The 19,160-nt window shown below is 39.9% G+C and overlaps 1 protein-coding gene across 1 annotated transcript in view; it reads right to left on the bottom strand.

The window, feature by feature from the left end:
* The window catches only part of LOC126353931 (high affinity cationic amino acid transporter 1-like), a 139,568-nt gene that overhangs the window by 80,407 nt on the left and 40,001 nt on the right, over positions 1-19,160 (bottom strand). Inside the window, exon 4 of the mRNA XM_050003192.1 lies at positions 9,903-10,058. Within this exon, the coding sequence (XP_049859149.1) occupies positions 9,903-10,058 (156 nt within the window). The remainder of the gene's footprint in view (positions 1-9,902; positions 10,059-19,160) is intronic.

The raw sequence follows: 19,160 nt of genomic DNA, 5'->3' as shown, positions 1-19,160 counted from the left end.
GAACATAGTCAAACAGGGAGATTTTAAAAATTGAAACCAGTCTACTGAAAAAAAAAGTATTGACAAAGCTAGACAGGATATTGTAGCTAATTGTCAAAGAAACTTGAAAAATAAGGTACCTGTAGACCAAAGCAAGTAGGTAATTTAAAAAATATGAGTGAAATGGCTATTTTTAACAATTGTGTATCATCAATACAATGTATTGCCATTAACACATGAACAGATTTGAAGGATGTATTTGCTATGTATGGAAAAGTAGACTACACAAACTCTAAGAAATCTGAAGCAGGGGACTATGGTTATGTTATGAAGGCAACTAGCAATGGTGTTACAGTGTGTGTGTAACATTTACATAAAACTAAGTTATGGGAGAACAATGTTACTGATGCAAACAAAAGAATTAGATCCTAAGGTGTTTAAAAAACTCAAGCCTTTGGTCAAGAAGAGAATAACAAAAGCTGATTAATTAATGTTACCTAAGTTGGTTACACAGGCTCCAACAGGCTATATACACCATGCTGGTTCCTTAAAATCATTTGAGGGAATAGTTTCTAATGCTCAATGGAAGTACAGATAACTAGGGAAACTTTTCAAGGGAAGAACTTTAAAACATTGTATAAGTTTGTAGTAGTATTTAAGAACAAATTTCTACATCCTAGTGAGTTTACTGGAGTCAGTAATGTCGCCAAGGTTGCATCAAGAATGCTGTAGAAGTTCTGCTGTGAAGTCCTTACACATCCTCCATATAGTGTCTATCTCTCCCATATGATTTGCACATTTTTGGAGCTCTGAAGTAAGACATTTGTGCTTACTGATTTGCTTTGGATGAAGAGGTGCATGCCTGGGTACAATCATGATTCTGTAGGCAACCAAAAACAGTTTTCCATCTTGTCTCAAATGGGATATCTTCCCATCCCTATATGAAATTCCTTCCTCATGTCAGTGTCCTCTGAAGATAGGTCATTTTAGCTTGAATATTTAACTTTCTGGACTTTATACTGTAATGTTTATACCAAGTGCCAGTAGTAAACTGCCCTTTAAAAATTAGTACAAATGAGTTTATTATGTCATATTAAATTTCACATTAATATACTATCCAATATATATCAGCAACTAAGGGGAATATGGCATTTGTTAATAAACCAACTTTGAATTTTTTGTGATATGAACTGTGCAGTCATGTTTTATTTATTATTTATTTTATTTATTTATTTCGTGTTCCGGTGATCCATGTTGTGAATACATCACAGGATATGGATGTTGCACCACATATTCTTGAAAATTTGCCTATCCCCTATTTCTGAAAAGCTACGATGTTTATTCATTATGATCATCTAAAATGATAGCTCTACTTGAGAGCAAACCAAAATACTGTCAGTAATATTTTATTCAAAGCAATTTGGTTGTAATTAACCATTATATAATTTATATTATTGTACTTCATATTCTTTGGAATTATGCATGGAACTATGTAAACTTTTCTTAATTATATATCAGAACTCATAAGACAATATATGGCTCTTTCTTGATACATATAAAATTCTCATTACTTTTAATTGTTATTTTGGAAATCTCAAATTCAATAATGTATTGAGTTGTTTTATTTTATATAACAGGAAGTGGCACACAAGTCATATGTCCGTCCGTCTGCATTATTTCTTTCTGAAGCTGTTTGTGTGAGAATCCTTTAGAGGCTGTCAGATGGCCAATGTGTATTCCACTTATGTTCTTGGTAATCAGACACAACATACAACAAAAAAGTATGAGACTTTCATTATTAAGGGTGGCATTTTATCTCTCAGTGGGATAAGCGTATTACCAGTAATGTAATTACAGGGTGACAATTATTGAACTATATGAAAGAAAATCATCATAACTTGTGAACAGTTGGTTGGCTGGGGGGCACGATGTGAACTAGTAAGCACACTGTGTTGCTTGGTTTAGCAATGAAGCCCACTTTCATTTGGATGGGTTCTTCAATAAGGAAAACTGGGACATTTTGGGAGACTGAGAATCCACATTTCATAATCGAGAAGTCTCTTCACTCTCAACAGGTGACTATGTGGTGTGTGATGTCCAGTCATGGAATAATTGGTGTGACATTCATTGATGGCATGGTGACTACTGAACTGTACATGAAGGTTTTGGAAGGTGATTTCATCCCCATTGCCCAAAGTGACCATGGTTTTGACAAGATGTGGTTCATGCTAGGCTGAGCTCAACCACATTGTAGCAGGAGAGTGTTTGATGTCCTGGAGGAGCACTTTGGGGACGGTGCCCTGTCCTGAAACCACTGCCGAGCTGAAACAGTCATTCATAGCGTCATCAACAGCGCCGATGTTCTGATACTTCAACGGGTCATGCAGAATTTCACTATTCATCTGTGCTACATCATCGTGAATGATGGCAGGCATATCGAACACATCACAACCTAAATCCAAATATCTGTGGTGATGCTTACATGTTGAATAAAATGTGTGCATATGTAGTTTGTAACTAATTTACGTTTTTTATTCATAAATTTCAATAATTGTCACTTGGTACTTTTGAAATAATAAACAGTTTACTTCCCTTTTTCCATCTGTCTCATTTTCATTTGACTGTCCCTTATAAATAATACTGTAAAGCTAATGGAATGTGACGACATATATTGCTGTGCAACCAGACGATGTCACAAGTGCGTAATAAATCTTGTGCTAATATGTTCACAAATGGATGATAAATCTTGTGTTAATAAGTTCTGAAATCTGTTTTAAAAAGAGTTATTGTGATGCTATGCAGTATCTGGAGGCACTGGGGAATGAAGTACCTGGCCAGGAGTGCATGTGCTGTGACAGCTGAGTGACAATATTCCAGCTGGCATGCAGCACTGGGATGTCACTGCTGCTATCAAGACATTAAAGCAAACAGCATAAATTCATCAATTGTAGCATTTACAGTATATACAGTGCTGGGCCCCTGTATATTTGACCACACCTCTTCCTGTATGATGTCTGTACCCAGTGGGTTGCTGGCCATTAGACTACAGACAATCCTCCTCCAGAGGTTTTTTATGAACCTAACCAATATATTGCGGAGATGCTCAGTTGCAGGCAGCCACAACAAAAAGATTCTCACAATTATAGTTTTCAGCCCTTGAGACCTCCATCATCAATAGACAGGCAAGTGAAACCACTCTTTTCCTTTGTTGGATTTTAACCAGTATATTGCATATTTGGGTTCAGTGCTGATCACAATTATTATGTCTACAGTTATAATGCTATCAGGTGCCATCAACAACCACCATCACCACCTACAGGCAACATGTGCAGTAACTTCAGGATTGACAAAGTACACCAAAAAACGTCAAAGAAGGGCAGTACATTTTGTATTATCATGAAATAGGGGGGAGACTGTCACTGAAATGATACAGGATTTGGGGTGGACATGTGAAAATATTTTGTTGACATGGACCTACATAGGGAGAAATGTTCACAACTATTAAATACGACAAATCAGAACTCATATGGAAAGATATAGGTGTTCGTTCTTTCCGTGCACTATACGAGATCTGGAATAATAGAGAATTATGAAGGTGGTATTATGAAACCTCTGCCACGCACTTAAATGTGATTTGCAGAGTATCCACATAAATGTAGATGTACAGCAACTATAGAGCTGTTATCAGGTACTAGCTCTGCTATCCCCCACAGCAGCTACCCAATATCTTTCAAGGGGTCTCTGTGCTACTATACAGGGCGGTCCATTGATAGTGAACAGGCCAAATATCTCAAGAAATAAGCATAAAAAAAACTACAATGAATGAAACTCATCTATCTTGAAGGGGGAAACCATATGGCACTATGGCTGGCCTGCTAGATGGTGCTGCCATAGGTCAAACGTATCAACTGCGTTTTTTAAAATAGGAATCACCACTTTTTATTACATATTCATGTAGTATGTAAAGAAATATGAATGTTTTAGTTGAACCACATTTTTCACTTTGTGATAGATGGCACTGTAATGGTCACAAACATATAAGTACATGGTATCACTTAACATTCTGCCAGTGTGAATGGTATTTGCTTTGTGACACATTACCTGTGTTAAAATGGACAGTTTACCAATTGCGGAAAAGGTCAATATCGTGTTGCTGTATGGCTATTGTGATCAAAATACCCAACGGGCATGTGCTACGTATGCTGCTTGGTATCCTGGATGACATCATCCAAGTGTCTGGACCATTCGCCAGATAGTTACGTTATTTAAGGAAACAGGAAGTCTTCAGCCACATGTGAAACATCAACCACGGCCTGCAACAAATGATGATGTCCAAGTAGGTGTTTTAGCTGCTGTCATGGCTAATATGCACATCAGTAGCAGACAAATTGTGCGAGAGTTGGGAATCTGAAAAATGTCAGTGTGAGAATGCTACGTCAACATTGATAGCACCCATACCATATTTCTATGCACCAGGAAATGCATGGCAATGACTTTCAATGTCATGCACAGTTCTGCCACTGGGCATAAGAGAAATTACGGGATGATGACAGATTTTTTGCATGCATTCTATTTAGCGACGAAGCGTCATTCACCAACAGCGGTAACGTAAATTGGCATAACATGCACTATTGGGCAACGAAAAATCCACGATGGCTGCGACAAGTGTAACGTCAGGGGCCTTGGCGGGTTAATGTATGGTGCTGCATTATGGGAGGAAGGATAATTGGCCCCCATTTTATCGAAGGCAATCTAAATGGTGCAATGTATGCTGATTTCCTACATAAAGTGCTACCGATGTTACTAAAAGATGTTTCACTGCATGACAGAATGGCGATGTACTTCCACCATGATGGATGTCTGGCACATAGCTCACATGCAGTTGAAATGGTATTGAATAGCATATTTCATGACAGGTGGTTTGGTTGTTGAAGGATCATACCATGGCCCATACATTCACCGGATCTGACATCCCCGAATTTATTTCTGTGGGAAAGTTGAAGGATATTTGCTATTGTGATCCACTGACAATGCCTGACAACATATGTCAGCACATTGTCAATGCATGTGCAAACATTATGGAAGGCAAACTACTCGCTGTTGAGAGGACTGTCATTACATGTATTGACAAATGTATTGAGGTTGACAGACATCATTTATTGCATTAATGTGGTATTTACAGGTAATCACGCTGTAACAGCATGCATTCCCAGAAATGATAAGTTCACAAAGGTACATGTATCACATTGGAACAACCAAAATAAAATGTTCAAACGTATCTATGTTCTGTATTTTAATTTAAAAAACCTACCTGTTACCAACTGTTTGTCTAAAATTGTGAGCCATATGTTTGTGACTATTACAGCACAATCTATCACAAAGCGAAAAAGGTGGTCCAACTAAAACATTCATATTTCTTTACATACTACATAAATATGTAATTAAAAAATGTGGGTTCCAATTTTAAAAAAATGCAGTTGACATCCCTTTGACCTATTGCAGTGCCATCTAGTGGGCCAACCATAGTGCCATCTGGTTTCCCCCTTCAAACTAGACAAGTTTTGTTCTTTGTAGTTTTTTTCATTTGATGATTATTTCGTGAGATATTTGAACCGGTCATGATCAATGGACCACCCTGTATATGATACTACAGTGATTACTGAACCAATGTCTATTTGGATTTTGAAATAAACATTAAAACACCTACAGCCATCTCTTTCACAATGAATTTATTTACAACCACTTTTTATATTGGACAAGGAGCATGACACTGGTACAATGGACACTGAAAGTGTTTGTTTAAATAAATTAAATGCAAAAGAGACAGCTGCAGGCATTTTAATTTTCATTTCATAATGAACAGCTGAAGTCCTTGTAACTGTCTATTACAAGGACAGATGTATGAAGGTTTGGGCTTTGAGTTACTCCTACCTGGGAGACTTTATTTTCTGTGGTGATGCTACAATAAATGTACATTGTAAGACTAACTATGGAATCATCACTCTTTGTCTTGCTGTCATCTGCCATCCTACTGGGTCACATCTACCAGTTGGAGATGGTGAACTTCACTCTTGGTTACACTACAGATAGGTATGCTATGCTGTGTTGAAGCACTGCTACTGACTTAGTATCACGTCCCACTGCCTGTTCCCAATTACTGTATTCTGTGATGCCTCTTGTTTGGCTCCATTAACAAGTAACTGTTCAGCATTCTTTTGTATTGTGTGCTACAGTAGCATTGCATAAACTGAGGACTGATGTAGTACTCTTTGTTGCACCAGGCCAGACTACTTTAAAGTAAATTGTTAATGACTAAGATATTTAACTTCGAACTGTGAAAATATATGGCATTTTAAGTGTATTACGAAAAAGTCGAAACATATTTAAAATGTAACACCAGATCTTTTCATTCATATCAGTAGTTTACAAGTATACAAGTTAAGTATTGCTGTTTGATTACTGTCTTGAAGTTTAATATGTAGAACAGTTCCATTTAATGCAGAAAAATAATTAGGAGTGGAGCAAAATATTTATTCATGGAAAGAGCCACAACGTCTGAGGAGTTGAATTATAGATTCACATATAGAAGAAATTATTCTAGCATACATACAGATGCAACTAGATGCAACTACCAGGCTCAATTAGTGACAATTTCAATTTAATAATACACTGTGCTTATTTTGGGGATTTAAATCGAGGCCCTTGTTATCAGTAGATTCACTTGAGACAAAGAGTTTAATAATTCATTGGCACTCAGGATCAGGAGTGTGAGAACAGACAACAGACAGCAGACAATTTAAATATAGTCCTGCACACCTCCTGATAGGAGACATAATGCAGTGTGACAGTTTTAGGTCTGCAAATAAAACTCACCATGAGTAGGTTTGCGGTTGACACTGTGTCCCAGTACTCAATCAACTTTGTTCTTTAACCACAACATTTAGGAAGCTTCTTCCACTTGCATTGTGAACTGAATATTCCATTGGAGAAAGGTCTAATGCTGGAAAAACAAAGGTAGGGTATCTATTCTGTGGGGCCAAACCTTAAACGTGTCACCAATGCACTGAACAGAGGAGGAAGTGGCCACTGTTAGAATTAAACAGTAGGCAAGTGCAGTCATTATGAGAGCAAGCACACAGTATATGTGACAGGAATTGCATATAGTGCCCATGAAATTACTGTACCCATATCTGAAAATCTCATTGAACCTCCCAGCTTTATGCTGGTACTGGATAGATAGATCTACCTGGATGCTAGCAAAGATACATTAAATGGCAAAATACACCTGTCTCAAAGCCTAAACACAAGAAAATTTAACACAATGATGTATTGTGTTTAAACTCGTGGGTGAAATTCTGATCAATGCAGGGATCTTGGTTCTTGAGAAAGGTATGAACTTTGCACTGGCACCTAGGTTAGCTGGACTAGAACAGGCAATCACACTTTCCAGTGAAGCTGTAGAAGAAATTTTAACCTGGGCTTTGCCTAAAAAGTTCAATATTAATTTGGCAGAAAACAAAGCTCTGTGAGATTTGACAACATTAAATGACATAATTTTACCTGCTGACAAGGGGAACATTACCATCCTTCTCTCATGAACTCAAGAGTAATGACAGTATAGATGCACTGCTTGATGCCTCTGCATATCATAAGCTACGAGATGATCCTACTGGCAAGGTTCAGAGAAAATCTCCAGAACCCCACCAGAAGAGTTCTACTTCAGCAACCTTCACCTTCACCAAGGGCCTGTGCCAACAGGCTACATTTCACCCAAGACTGTATGACTTACCAAAGATTCACATGGATGGGTCCCCTGTCACCCCACTGCACGTACCATTGGAGTGCTTACCACCTTTTAATAGTTAATCACCTTACTTCACTGTTGGGATCTCTCAGAGGTAAATGTGACTACCATTTATGGAATTGAGAGGACTTAATAGGTCACATAAAGATAAGATTACAAAGACTGGATTTTTGGGGTGCTTTGATGTCATATACTTACTTGCAGAAATGCCTCTATGGGCCTCTTTAGAACTTATTAGCAGTAAATTTGAGAAAATGGATGACACTATGAGAATTCCACTCCCCCCCCCTTTAGAGACCCAACTATTTTATGGAAGACTTTGAGGAAAATACATTATGGTCAGTAGACTCTCAAGCCTTCCTTTCTCTGGCAATATGTTGACAAAACATTTGCTGCTTGGCTCCTTGGAGTAGAAACAACACCTATGTTTCTCCAGCATTTGAACTTGCCCTACCCATATATTCAGTTCATGGTGCAAGTAGAAAAAGATGATAGCTTACCATTTTTGGTTGACATGGTTAGAATGCTGGGATGCAGTGTGTGCTGCAAACTTATTCACTCATAATTATATTTGCAATACAAAAGCTGTCATCACCCTGTCGAATGCTTCCTAGTACATAGAACACATATGGTCTCAGATCCAAACAGCTTGCCATATGAGCTATAACATCTGAGAACAGTGCACTAGCAGAATACTTATTTTGATGAAGAGATACATAATGCATTCAGATCAAACTGAGTTTATTGTTTGGGTGTGTGTACCCACCAAAATGACCTTACTGTTGCATTTTGGTGGCATGTCTTTAAGAATTGAAAGAATCCTCAATGTAACAATAATATTGTTAGATTCCTCTTGGACTTTCCATTGTTACATTCTGGTATTGTGGTATTCAAAGAGCCTTAGATATCTGTATGACAGATACCCTAATCAACAGGGGTGTGAGACTTCAATCAAGTACTGCCTGGAATCCAGCACTGGTCACCTATAATTGAAACAGGAGAAACAGTAACCTCTGATGTGGTGCATTGTCCATGGTTCACATGCAGAAAAAAGTCCCTCTTTAGCTCTGAGCAGAAGGGCACTAAGAGCTCTACTTTCATCTAAACGTAAGTTCTTTTCTGCACCTGCAACTTTCCTGTTTGTGTCCCCAATGAATTCAGATGCCACTAAACGATTCTCATCCATCACCTCTTGCAGCATTGACTACCACAACCTACTGAAGGTATTTAACAGTTGCTCCAGTGAAATATTTTCAGACTTGCACACTGTTATACAGTGGCAACCAAAGAAGTGTATTTACAATAATTCTTGTGTTTGCCAGTGGAGGTTGGATGCTCATACAACAACTTACAGCAGTATTCATGATATGCACTGCTTGTTTGGAATCACTCTTCTCATTTTTCTTTGTCCCTTGTAGTGGGCTTCAGAACTGACTGTCATTCATGAAGATACAATTTTGAATGTATAAATTATGTTGCAAATGTACCATGCATGACATCAGAGTAATGTATGATTAAGTGTGGCTTGAGGGAATTACACTCACAGTAATTCTGAGCAATTAACTATAGACTGACAATGTATAACAATAATAGAAATTCTTGGATGGACCATACATAAAGTAAGGGAAAGGCAACCAATCACCTTTAGTGGATCAATGAGTGGAGCACTGAAACACACAACAGAAAAAAAATGGCATTCACACAAGCTTTGGAGCATGAGTTCTTTTTCTGACACTAATACACACATTCACATTCACACGCACACAGACACCAAAACACACAATTCTGTGTCTAGTCAATTGAAATACATCAAATTGCTGAAGAAATAAATAAATAAATAAATAATATGGAAAGCTTAATGTAATGTATAAAACTCATGGTTTCACTTCAATGTGCGTTTCATCCTGATGTAACAGGATTTAAAGAATAACTAAACTCACTTTTTACTACTTGTAAACACTGTGTAAAATGTATAGAGTTCCAGTTATCCTATGATTGCCTCACTCTATATGAACTACAAGATTGAAATGTTCATTTTGATTCATTTAAATGTCAAGTTCATTATGGCATTTTAACTAAATGTGGTAATCAGTATTAAACACACACACAAAAATCTTACCTGTGAGGAGAAAAGTTATTCCAAATGCCAAAAAATCTGGATAATCAGATAAAAAGTCAACATCAATTGGCATGGCTTGTCTGGAAGCATTTGAAATGGCATTATTTACTAATGAGTCAATGTATCCCGTGAGACCTCTGGCTACACTAGCTGCACCTGTAAAAATGGAAAGGGAAATAACATCATGAAAACCTGTTCTAAGAGCTTTTGAAAATATGTCATATTTTGTTTACTGTAATGCAGATGCTGTTGAAGACTGGCCTGTGTCTGATACCATTCTGATAACACTATAAAAATATATACTCTATTAAGCAGCTGATGTCAATATATTTTGAATATCTGTAAACTGCATAGCACCACATTTACAAGGCATACTGTAATTGGCAATTTCACTTTCCATGTGTGTATATTAAAAGAATTTTTGTCATAGGACTGCACAAAAATCCTGATAAGAGTTCAGACTGTAAGTGAAGTGGAGAATGAAATCAAACTAGCTATGTCACACACCACTGACTGGTTGTCCAGAAACAGCCTTATCAAATGTGCAGAAGAGACAGTAACTATACATTTACATACTGCATACAGGATATGCCTTTGAAACTCTACCATAGTGCTATCCGGTAAACAATTGTGAACTGTAAATAACACAAAATTTGTTGTAATGTGGATCCAAAAAATCTAAAACGAGAGGCATGTAAGCTTAATCAATAAAAAATTAAGTGCCATCTACTACTGATGAAAATTCTTACTAGTTGTATGACAACAAATGATAAAAACAATATAGCCCTACTATGCACAGGTGGGATCACTTTAAGTATGGTATCACATTTTGTGGCAACTCATCTGCCAGCAGAAGCTGCTTTATTATCCTAAAACATATTAAAGTGATGTGGGAAATAATACTTCTAAAATCTCATGCAAGTCCCATTTGAAGAACATGCAAATTCTACTACCATCTTGTTTATACACTGAAGAGCCAAAGAAACTGGTGTACCTGCCTAATATCTTACAGGGCCCCGCAATCATACAGAAGTGCCAGAACATGATATGGCGTGATATGAACTTGACTAATGTCTGAAGTAGTGCTGAAGGGAACTGACACCATGTACCCTCAGGGCTGTACATAAATCTGCAAGAGTACAACAGAGAGGAGATCTCTTCTGAACAGCACATTGCAAGGCATCCCAGATATGTTCAATAATGTTCATGTCTGGGGACTTTGGTGCCCAGCAGAAGTGTTTAAACTCAGAAGAGTGTACCTGGAGCCACTCTGTAACAATTCTGGACATGTAGGGTGTCGCACTGTCATGCTGGAATTGCTTATGTTTGTCAAAATGAACAATGGACATGAATCAATGCAGGTGATCAGACAGGATGCTTCTGTATCTGTCACCTGTCAGAGTTGTAACTAGATGTATCATACCACTACAATTGCACACGCCGCACACCATTGTAGAGCCTCCACCAGCTTGAACAGCCCCTGCTGACATGCAGGGTCCATGGATTCATGTGGTAGTCTCCATACCCATACAGGTCCATCTGCTCAGTATGAGACATAACAGTCCACTGAAACCCATTTAAAACACGTATTTTTCGAGCCAACTTGAAATAAACTGGAATCACAGATGTGAACAAAGGGTAGAGGTATAGGTAAACGTATACCAGTACTTATAAAATTGTTACAATGAAACTCTTTACTCAATTGTAATTGTATTGAAGCATGCAAGTCCTGTAATAGGTAGGAATATTTAGGATTAACGTAATTAGGTGAAATCTGGAACAAATGATTGAGTAATTTGTAATTGGTCAAAGTCATTTCTTTCAAACTAAGATTGATTTGTGTTGAAACAGTATCTAAATTCAAGTCTGTGGTATTTAAATGAAAAACCAACTGAGATAATCAAAATTGATTAGAAAATCAAAATGTAATTAGCAAAAATGTTATAAGTGGCATGTAAACAGAGGCAGTTCTTTAGGTGCCTGACAAAACATTTTTCATTTCAACAACTGCTTCATAGCCTGTGCCATATTGCTCCTTACTTCCAACATCAGCTTTTCTGAACTGCGCAGGTGGGAACTCTCCCTGCAATACATCCTACATCATTCCCATATTCCTTCTGGCCTCAAACTACATTAGTCATTGTCCTGTACCCACCTATCCCCTTCCCTATTTCCATTTCCATTTCAGCACTACACAGCCTTCTGTTCCACCTATGCAGGCACAGTCTTTTTACTTCTCCTATTTCCTGCCCCCCCCCCCCCCCCCCTTTCCATTCAAGGCCCTCAGTCTGACCACTTGATTGTGCCTAGATGCCGTACACTTTCTCCACCTCATCCCTGTATGCCAACCACCATCCCCCTGTATGCACACAAAGGCAATGCTTTACCATCCCCCGTCCCTAACCTGCTATCTCGCAGCAACTCTCCCAGCCTCCTCCTTATCCCCACCACTCAGATTACTTCTCCCATCATATGCAGCTGCTCACAGTCTGGCCTCGGCAGCCTGAGACGGTGTGTGTGTGTGTGTGTGTGTGTGTGTGTGTGTGTGTGTGTGTGTGTGTGTGTGTGTGTGTGTGTGTCAAGTACTGAGTTCACATGCGAATACCAGACTGCCTCACTGAGTGAGAGGAAGCTGCCTTAATACACGACAGGGTATGTCGCCATTGGCAGCCGTGATCACATGCTACACAGTGGCGCCATCATGTTAGACTTGGCGCCAGGAGGACATGCAGCCACAGCTTATGGTGTGACTGCTACAGAGACCTCTAGTGGTCATAAAGTTCCATGCCATGTGGTGCGAATTTAAAACCCATGACGCTCGGTAACAAATCGCACCCCCCTGAAATTTGCATATAGGGGCGAAAATGCCCCGGACAGTGCAGTACTGGACGGCAGATGGGAGAAGACCCAGACTCATCAACTGTCATTGTTGGGGAGGAAGGGATGTCTGAGGCATCCATGACAGCTGACCCAGAGGCCAGGGCATCGTAGGGAACTTCCAATCCACCCGGGGGCAGGGAGGGCTGGCAGCAGGCCCGGAGGGAGGCAGGAACTGGGGGCAGTGCTGGAGACTCAAGGACCACGTCTGTACCCTGATGGAGGTAGTGCAGGAGGAGGCAGCAATGGGAGGCCTGCAGGGGCATGTGGCAGAAGCTGGTAACGATGGTGGGGCACCAACCCTTTCAACGTCTGCTCTGACGTGCCCGTGAGCAGCGACGACTGTGGCAGGCATCCAGGGCCAGGGGCATACCAGGATCAGGGGTGGGAAGGAGATGACATCAGCAAATGGAGCAGGACTTGAAAAGCTGTGAAATGTTGTTTCAGCTGATGTAAGTATGTTTCCCAGTTTTCTTTAGTGTCATTAAATGGTGGGAACAATGGTGGATATGGAAAACCATTGGGCACCCAAGGATTTGGAAGCTCTTGTGGTAATGCATCCTGGGCATTGACTTTGTCCATTCGCAACCTCATCAACTTTTGTAAGTTGTCTAACTGGAGCTGCTGCTGCTGCTGCTGCTGCTGCAAGAGATGTTGCTGCTGCTGCAAGAGATGCTGCTGCTGCTGCAAGAGATGCTGCTGCTGCTGCAAGAGATGCTGCTGCTGTTCCAGAAGACAGACCAACTTAGCCTCCGTGCTAACAACTACTACCACTTACCACGTCGCCAAACTGTTATAAGTGTGACAGGATCTGTCACGGGGTTGCTGCTACTGAAAAACACAGCAGGACTGAACGGGAGTGGCCCGCGAACAAACAAGATGGACAAACAGGAAGGGCAAGCATAATCACAGACAACCAACCAAGACACCAAGATCAACAACAAAGTATTAAGCAATGGAGTCACAAGAGAGAACCTCGTGAAATCAAAACAACGTCCACTCATAAACAGGAAGTAAGCACACACAACGTAAGCACAACGTCTGTAAGCAAGATATCAACTGACTAATGCGAATACCAGACTGCCTCACTGAGTGAGTGACAGCCACCAAAATACATGACAGGGTATGTCACTATTGGGCACTGGGATCATGTACTCCACCGTGGTGCCCTCACGTTAAACTCTGGGCCAGGAGCGTGCGCAGCCACGGCTTACGGCATGACTGCTGCAGAGACCTCTAGTGGTCATCGAGATCCATGCCGTCTGGCACAGATTCGAAACCTGCAGCACTCAGTACCAGAAACACCTTACAGAAATTAGAGAGAATGGAATCAACATGGACACCCAGGTACTTTCCAGAAATGTTAGAAACATCAAAAGTAATAACTATTTACAGAACTGGCAAAAAACAAAGTGATGAACTAGTGTCGTCTCACATTATTTCCTTGTTTGTTCAAAGTATTGGAATGCTTAATGCACAAAAAGTTAATAAATATTGTAAAAAAGAAGACAATAACTATGTAGGTCTCCACACGGTTTTGGAAATCAGAAATCAACCAAGACAGCTGTCTATGAGTGCACACACACAGTTTTGAAATCTTTATTACAGCATATTCTCCATGCAGTCAGCTTTGTCAGTGGAAATTTTACAATCATATTTTGTGCAGTTGGTGCCCCAGAGCTCATAAATAGATGAAAAACATCATATTTCAGAACCACCAAATCTTGCTGATAAAATAATTCTTTATGAACTACTAGTTTTGATCATCTGATGTTCTTCAGGTAGGGTCTAGCAAAAAATTATTTACAACAGCCTGCATGATAAATTTAGTAAGCCCACCAGACATGCAAATGGAAGATGCAGATGTATCAATATGCATAAGTTCTCCCACACCTAGCAAGCATGCCTCATGTAGGGAAATTGCTGATATCCCAAGCCAGACCCATGATATTCTGCAAGAGAGGAGGAGGAGATTAGTGTTTAACGTCCCGTCAACAACGAGGTCATTAGAGACGGAGCGCAAGCTCGGGTTACGGAAGGTTGTGGAAGGAAATCGGCCATGCCCTTTCAAAGTAACCATCCCAGCATTTGCCTGAAACGATTTAGGGTATCACGGAAAACCTAAATCAGGATGGCCAGAGACAGGATTGAACCGTCGTTCTCCCGAATGCGAGTCCAGTGTGCTAACCACTGCGCCACCTCGCTCAGTATTTTGCAAGAGACCAATTAATATAATATGATCAGGTGCCCGCCTAGCTCTCAGTTTTACCTTCGATCATTGCTATTATCTCTCTCTATCTCTCTCTCTCTCTCTCTCTCTCTCTCTCTCTCTCTCTCTCTCTCTCTCTCTCTGAAATAATCTATGAACACTGCTGCCATTTATGGGTTGGACTTGTGTTTGGACAGAGACTGCCATGATTTCCAATTTATACGACTAGAGAGATCGTCCTTTAGCTGCATGCCACCTGTTAATAACATTTTCATACAGTGCTTCTATTTGCTGAACAAGTTGTTTCCACCATCACAAGATGTATCTGGAACTATGCTTATATTGTAATTGTAACATGCATCCACAATGAAGTAGCTGTGCTTGAATTTATATTAATTTCTATCAGCAACTATCATTAACTAGTTTTGTGGACTAATGGACAATTTAATCTGTACTTACAAAATGCTAATTTTATCTCCAATAGATGTTTGTTGGGCCTAAAGTGAGGGTTACAATGACAACATTCTTTCTATTGCAAGAATATTGCCAAGCAGACTGTTGTAAATAATTTGATAATACCTGATGATGATCAGATTGGAAAGGTAGGTGTGAGAGATTTATTTTATCTACACTTCTTGGAGGCTCCGATATATGACCTGCCTTTTATAAATACACTTACACACAAAGACATACATTTTCAAGTAACTCTTATCACACATTTTTATACAGATATGAACAAGTACATCATAATCCTTTCCAGTTTGACATTATATACTAGTTGATCAAAAGTACATGTACATGTTACATAACCAGAATTGACCACCATATGTCACAAGATGCAGACCCACCAATTTAAAAGGAGGTGAGAAGTATTGTGTTGTCACTAGAGAAGCAGTAACAGCAGAATGGATCAGCAAAGAGATCTCAGTGACTTTGAATGTGATGAGTCATTGGATGTTACCTGAAAAGGAAACTCCCCAACGCAACCCCTTCATATTTAGTGGTAAGAGCGCCCAGTGGACAGCACGTCAAAAACTGAATACAGATCAAGCATGAAAACAGGAAGAAGGTGTGCTGGAATGTGAAAAAAGGCAAAATAGACAGAATGAACAGTCCAAGAAGGTGAAGTGCACTATAGAACAGCTGGGAAGACAAATGGCATTGTAATTTAATGGTTATGCTGTTGGAATGCCAAGTGGATGAGCTGTGTTCAAGTCTTCCTTGTGCTATTTTTCCCCCCTGCTGTTTGCTTTTTTCAAATTTGTGTCTATGTCATGGTACAAAGTCTGTGTGCAGCAGCAAGATGTAAGGTAGTGACCTATAATGACAGTTGATTCTGCACAACTACTCTATTAGTAACCAAAAGGAAATGGCTTTCAAATGGGAACCACAAATGTTTGATGACCAGGTGACAAGTCAATGGAATCCGTCACTGGAAAACACATCTGGTGTGCCATACATAGCATTAGTGACAGCATGTGTGTCATATGATAGGAATCTCTTATTAGCACAACTAATTTGTATAACTGGTAAGTGAGAGGTGTGCCTCTTTGCCTAATATAGGAGTTCTTATAAACATGAATGTAAATGTGAATGTGATTTCTCCCAAGGAAATGATGAAAACATAATAGTTTGTCACATAAGCTGCAACAACATATGTTGTTAACGTTTTCGAAGTTGTGTTCCATTTTGCAAATCTTTACTCTTGAATTACTTTGTTGTAACATAGTTCACACCTGTTTGTTTGTTATTTTCATTTCTGTGAGATGTCTATGTGATATCTCATCTGCTCTTAAAATTTATCACATTTACTTGCAACAGTAACATATTCTTACCACATGATTCACCCTATAACCAATGTATAGTATGAGAACTGTCAAGACTACAGAAAGAGAACAGACATTTCAATGACCGGACGGGTAGTTCATAATGTTGTGGAATAAATAAATAAATAAGTGGCACAAGGGAGTTTTGAACACACCACGTCTGCTTGGTAGTCCAACACCATGACCACTTACCCACGACGGGTTATTGTTTTTCACTGCTTTCTATTGCACTTGTTCTTGGACCATTCACTGCTTCTATTTTGATTTCTTTTCACAGTTCAGTACACCTCCTTCCTGTTTTCATGCTTGATCTGTGTTCAGTTTTTCACAGGCTATACACTGGGCCGTCTTACCACTCAATCTGAGGGGGTAGTGGTGATGGGGAGTTTCCCTTGTGAGTAACAGACTCAGACACATTTCAGCCTTTCTAAAGCCATCCAACACAACTGCTGCTGTCATGATAGTGAAGAAAAAATGTGAAGGAACTACTGTAGGTAAGCTAAGAGCAAGTAGAACTTATGTTCTGACAGATAGGGACCACTGATCATTGTGGAGGCTATTGGTACAGAATCTCATAAAATCAGTAGAAGGAATCACTCTGGGGTTCTGACTGCTAGCTCAATAACTGTCTAGGGGGCTGAAAAGAATGGGGTACAATGGTTGAGCATCTCCACACAAGCCACACATTTCTATAGTCACTCTTAAGCAGTTTTTGAGAGGGTGCTAAGAGTGATGCCCCAGACACTGGATGACTTGGAATTAGTGATTTGGAGTGATGATTCATGCCATACCCTGTGGCAGTTCAGTGGAAGAGTTTGGGTTTGGTGAATGCCTGGAGAATCATCTTATCATCTTTTGCAGTGCCAACAGTGAAGTAAGGATGAGGAGGTGTTAGTGTATGGTTGTATCAGTCATGGCTAGGGGACAGTAACATTCCTGAAATAGACTAGCCTGCACAGATTCTCAACCTGAACCTAATGGAACACCTTTAAGATTAGTTTGAATGTCAAATTCACTCCAGACCTCAGTGTTCAACATTATTACCTTCTCTGGTTTAGGTTCTTGTGAAATTTTTCCACAAAATATTGGGACAGATCATTGAAAGTTCCCTCAGCAGAGTTCAATTCACAATAAAGGTGAAAGGAGGACACAACCCACATTTCTGCCCAATAACAAGTGTCCAGATAATTATGTTCATATGGTATATATCCACATATAATCATAGAATTTATTACATATAATGGAAAGACCAAAATAGAATAACAACAACATGGAAAGGGTTGGTAGGATACTTACTACAGGGTGTTTCAAAAATGACCAGTATATTTGAAACGGCAATACAAACTAAACGAGCAGCGTTAGAAATACACCGTTTGTTGCAATATCCTTGGGACAACAGTACATTTTCAGGCAGACAAACTTTCGAAATTACAGTAGTTACAATTTTCAACAACAGATGGTGCTGCAAGTGATGTGAAAGATATAGAAGACAACGTAGTCTGTGGGTGCGCCATTCTGTATGTTGTCTTTCTGCTGTAACCGTGTGCTGTTCACAACGTGCAAGTGTGCTGTGGACAACATGGTTTATTCCTTAGAACAGAGGATTTTTCTGGTGTTGGAATTCCACCGCCTAGAACACAGTGTTATTGCAACAAGACGAAGTTTTCAACGGAGGTTTAATGTGACCAAAGGACCGAAAAGCGATACAATAAAGGATCTGTTTGAAAATTTCAACGGACTGGGAACGTGACAGATGAATATGCTGGAAAGGTAGGGCGACCGCGTACGGCAACCACAGAGGGCAACGCGCAGCTAGTGCAGCAGGTGATCCAACAGCGGCCTCAGGTTTCCGTTTGCCGGGTTGCAGCTGCAGTCCAAATGACGCCAACGTCCATGTATCGTCTCATGCGCCAGAGTTTACACCTCTATCCATACAAAATTCAAACGCGGCTACCCTCAGTGCCACTACCATTGCAGCATGAGAGACATTCACTAACGATATAGTGCACAGGATTGATGACGGCGATATGCATGTGGGCAGCATTTGGTTTACTGATGAAGCTTATTTTTACCTGGATGGCTTTGTCAATAAACAGAACTGGCACACATGGGGAACCGAAAAGCCCCATGTTGCAGTCCCATCGTCCCTGCATCCTCAAAAAGTACTGGTCTGGGCCGCCATTTCTTCCAAAGAAATCATTGGCCCATTTTTCAGATCCGAAACGATTACTGCGTCACGCTATTTGGACATTCTTCGTGAATTTGTGGCGGTACAAACTGCTTTAGACGACACTGCGAACACCTCGCGGTTTATGCAAGATGGTGCCCGGCCACATCGCACGGCCG

The sequence above is a fragment of the Schistocerca gregaria genome, chromosome 3 (genome assembly GCF_023897955.1).
Source record: "Schistocerca gregaria isolate iqSchGreg1 chromosome 3, iqSchGreg1.2, whole genome shotgun sequence".
NCBI classification, from domain to species: domain Eukaryota; kingdom Metazoa; phylum Arthropoda; class Insecta; order Orthoptera; family Acrididae; genus Schistocerca; species Schistocerca gregaria.
The sequence above is the reverse complement of the archived record's forward strand: the minus strand, read 5'-3'. Positions and strand labels throughout refer to the sequence as shown.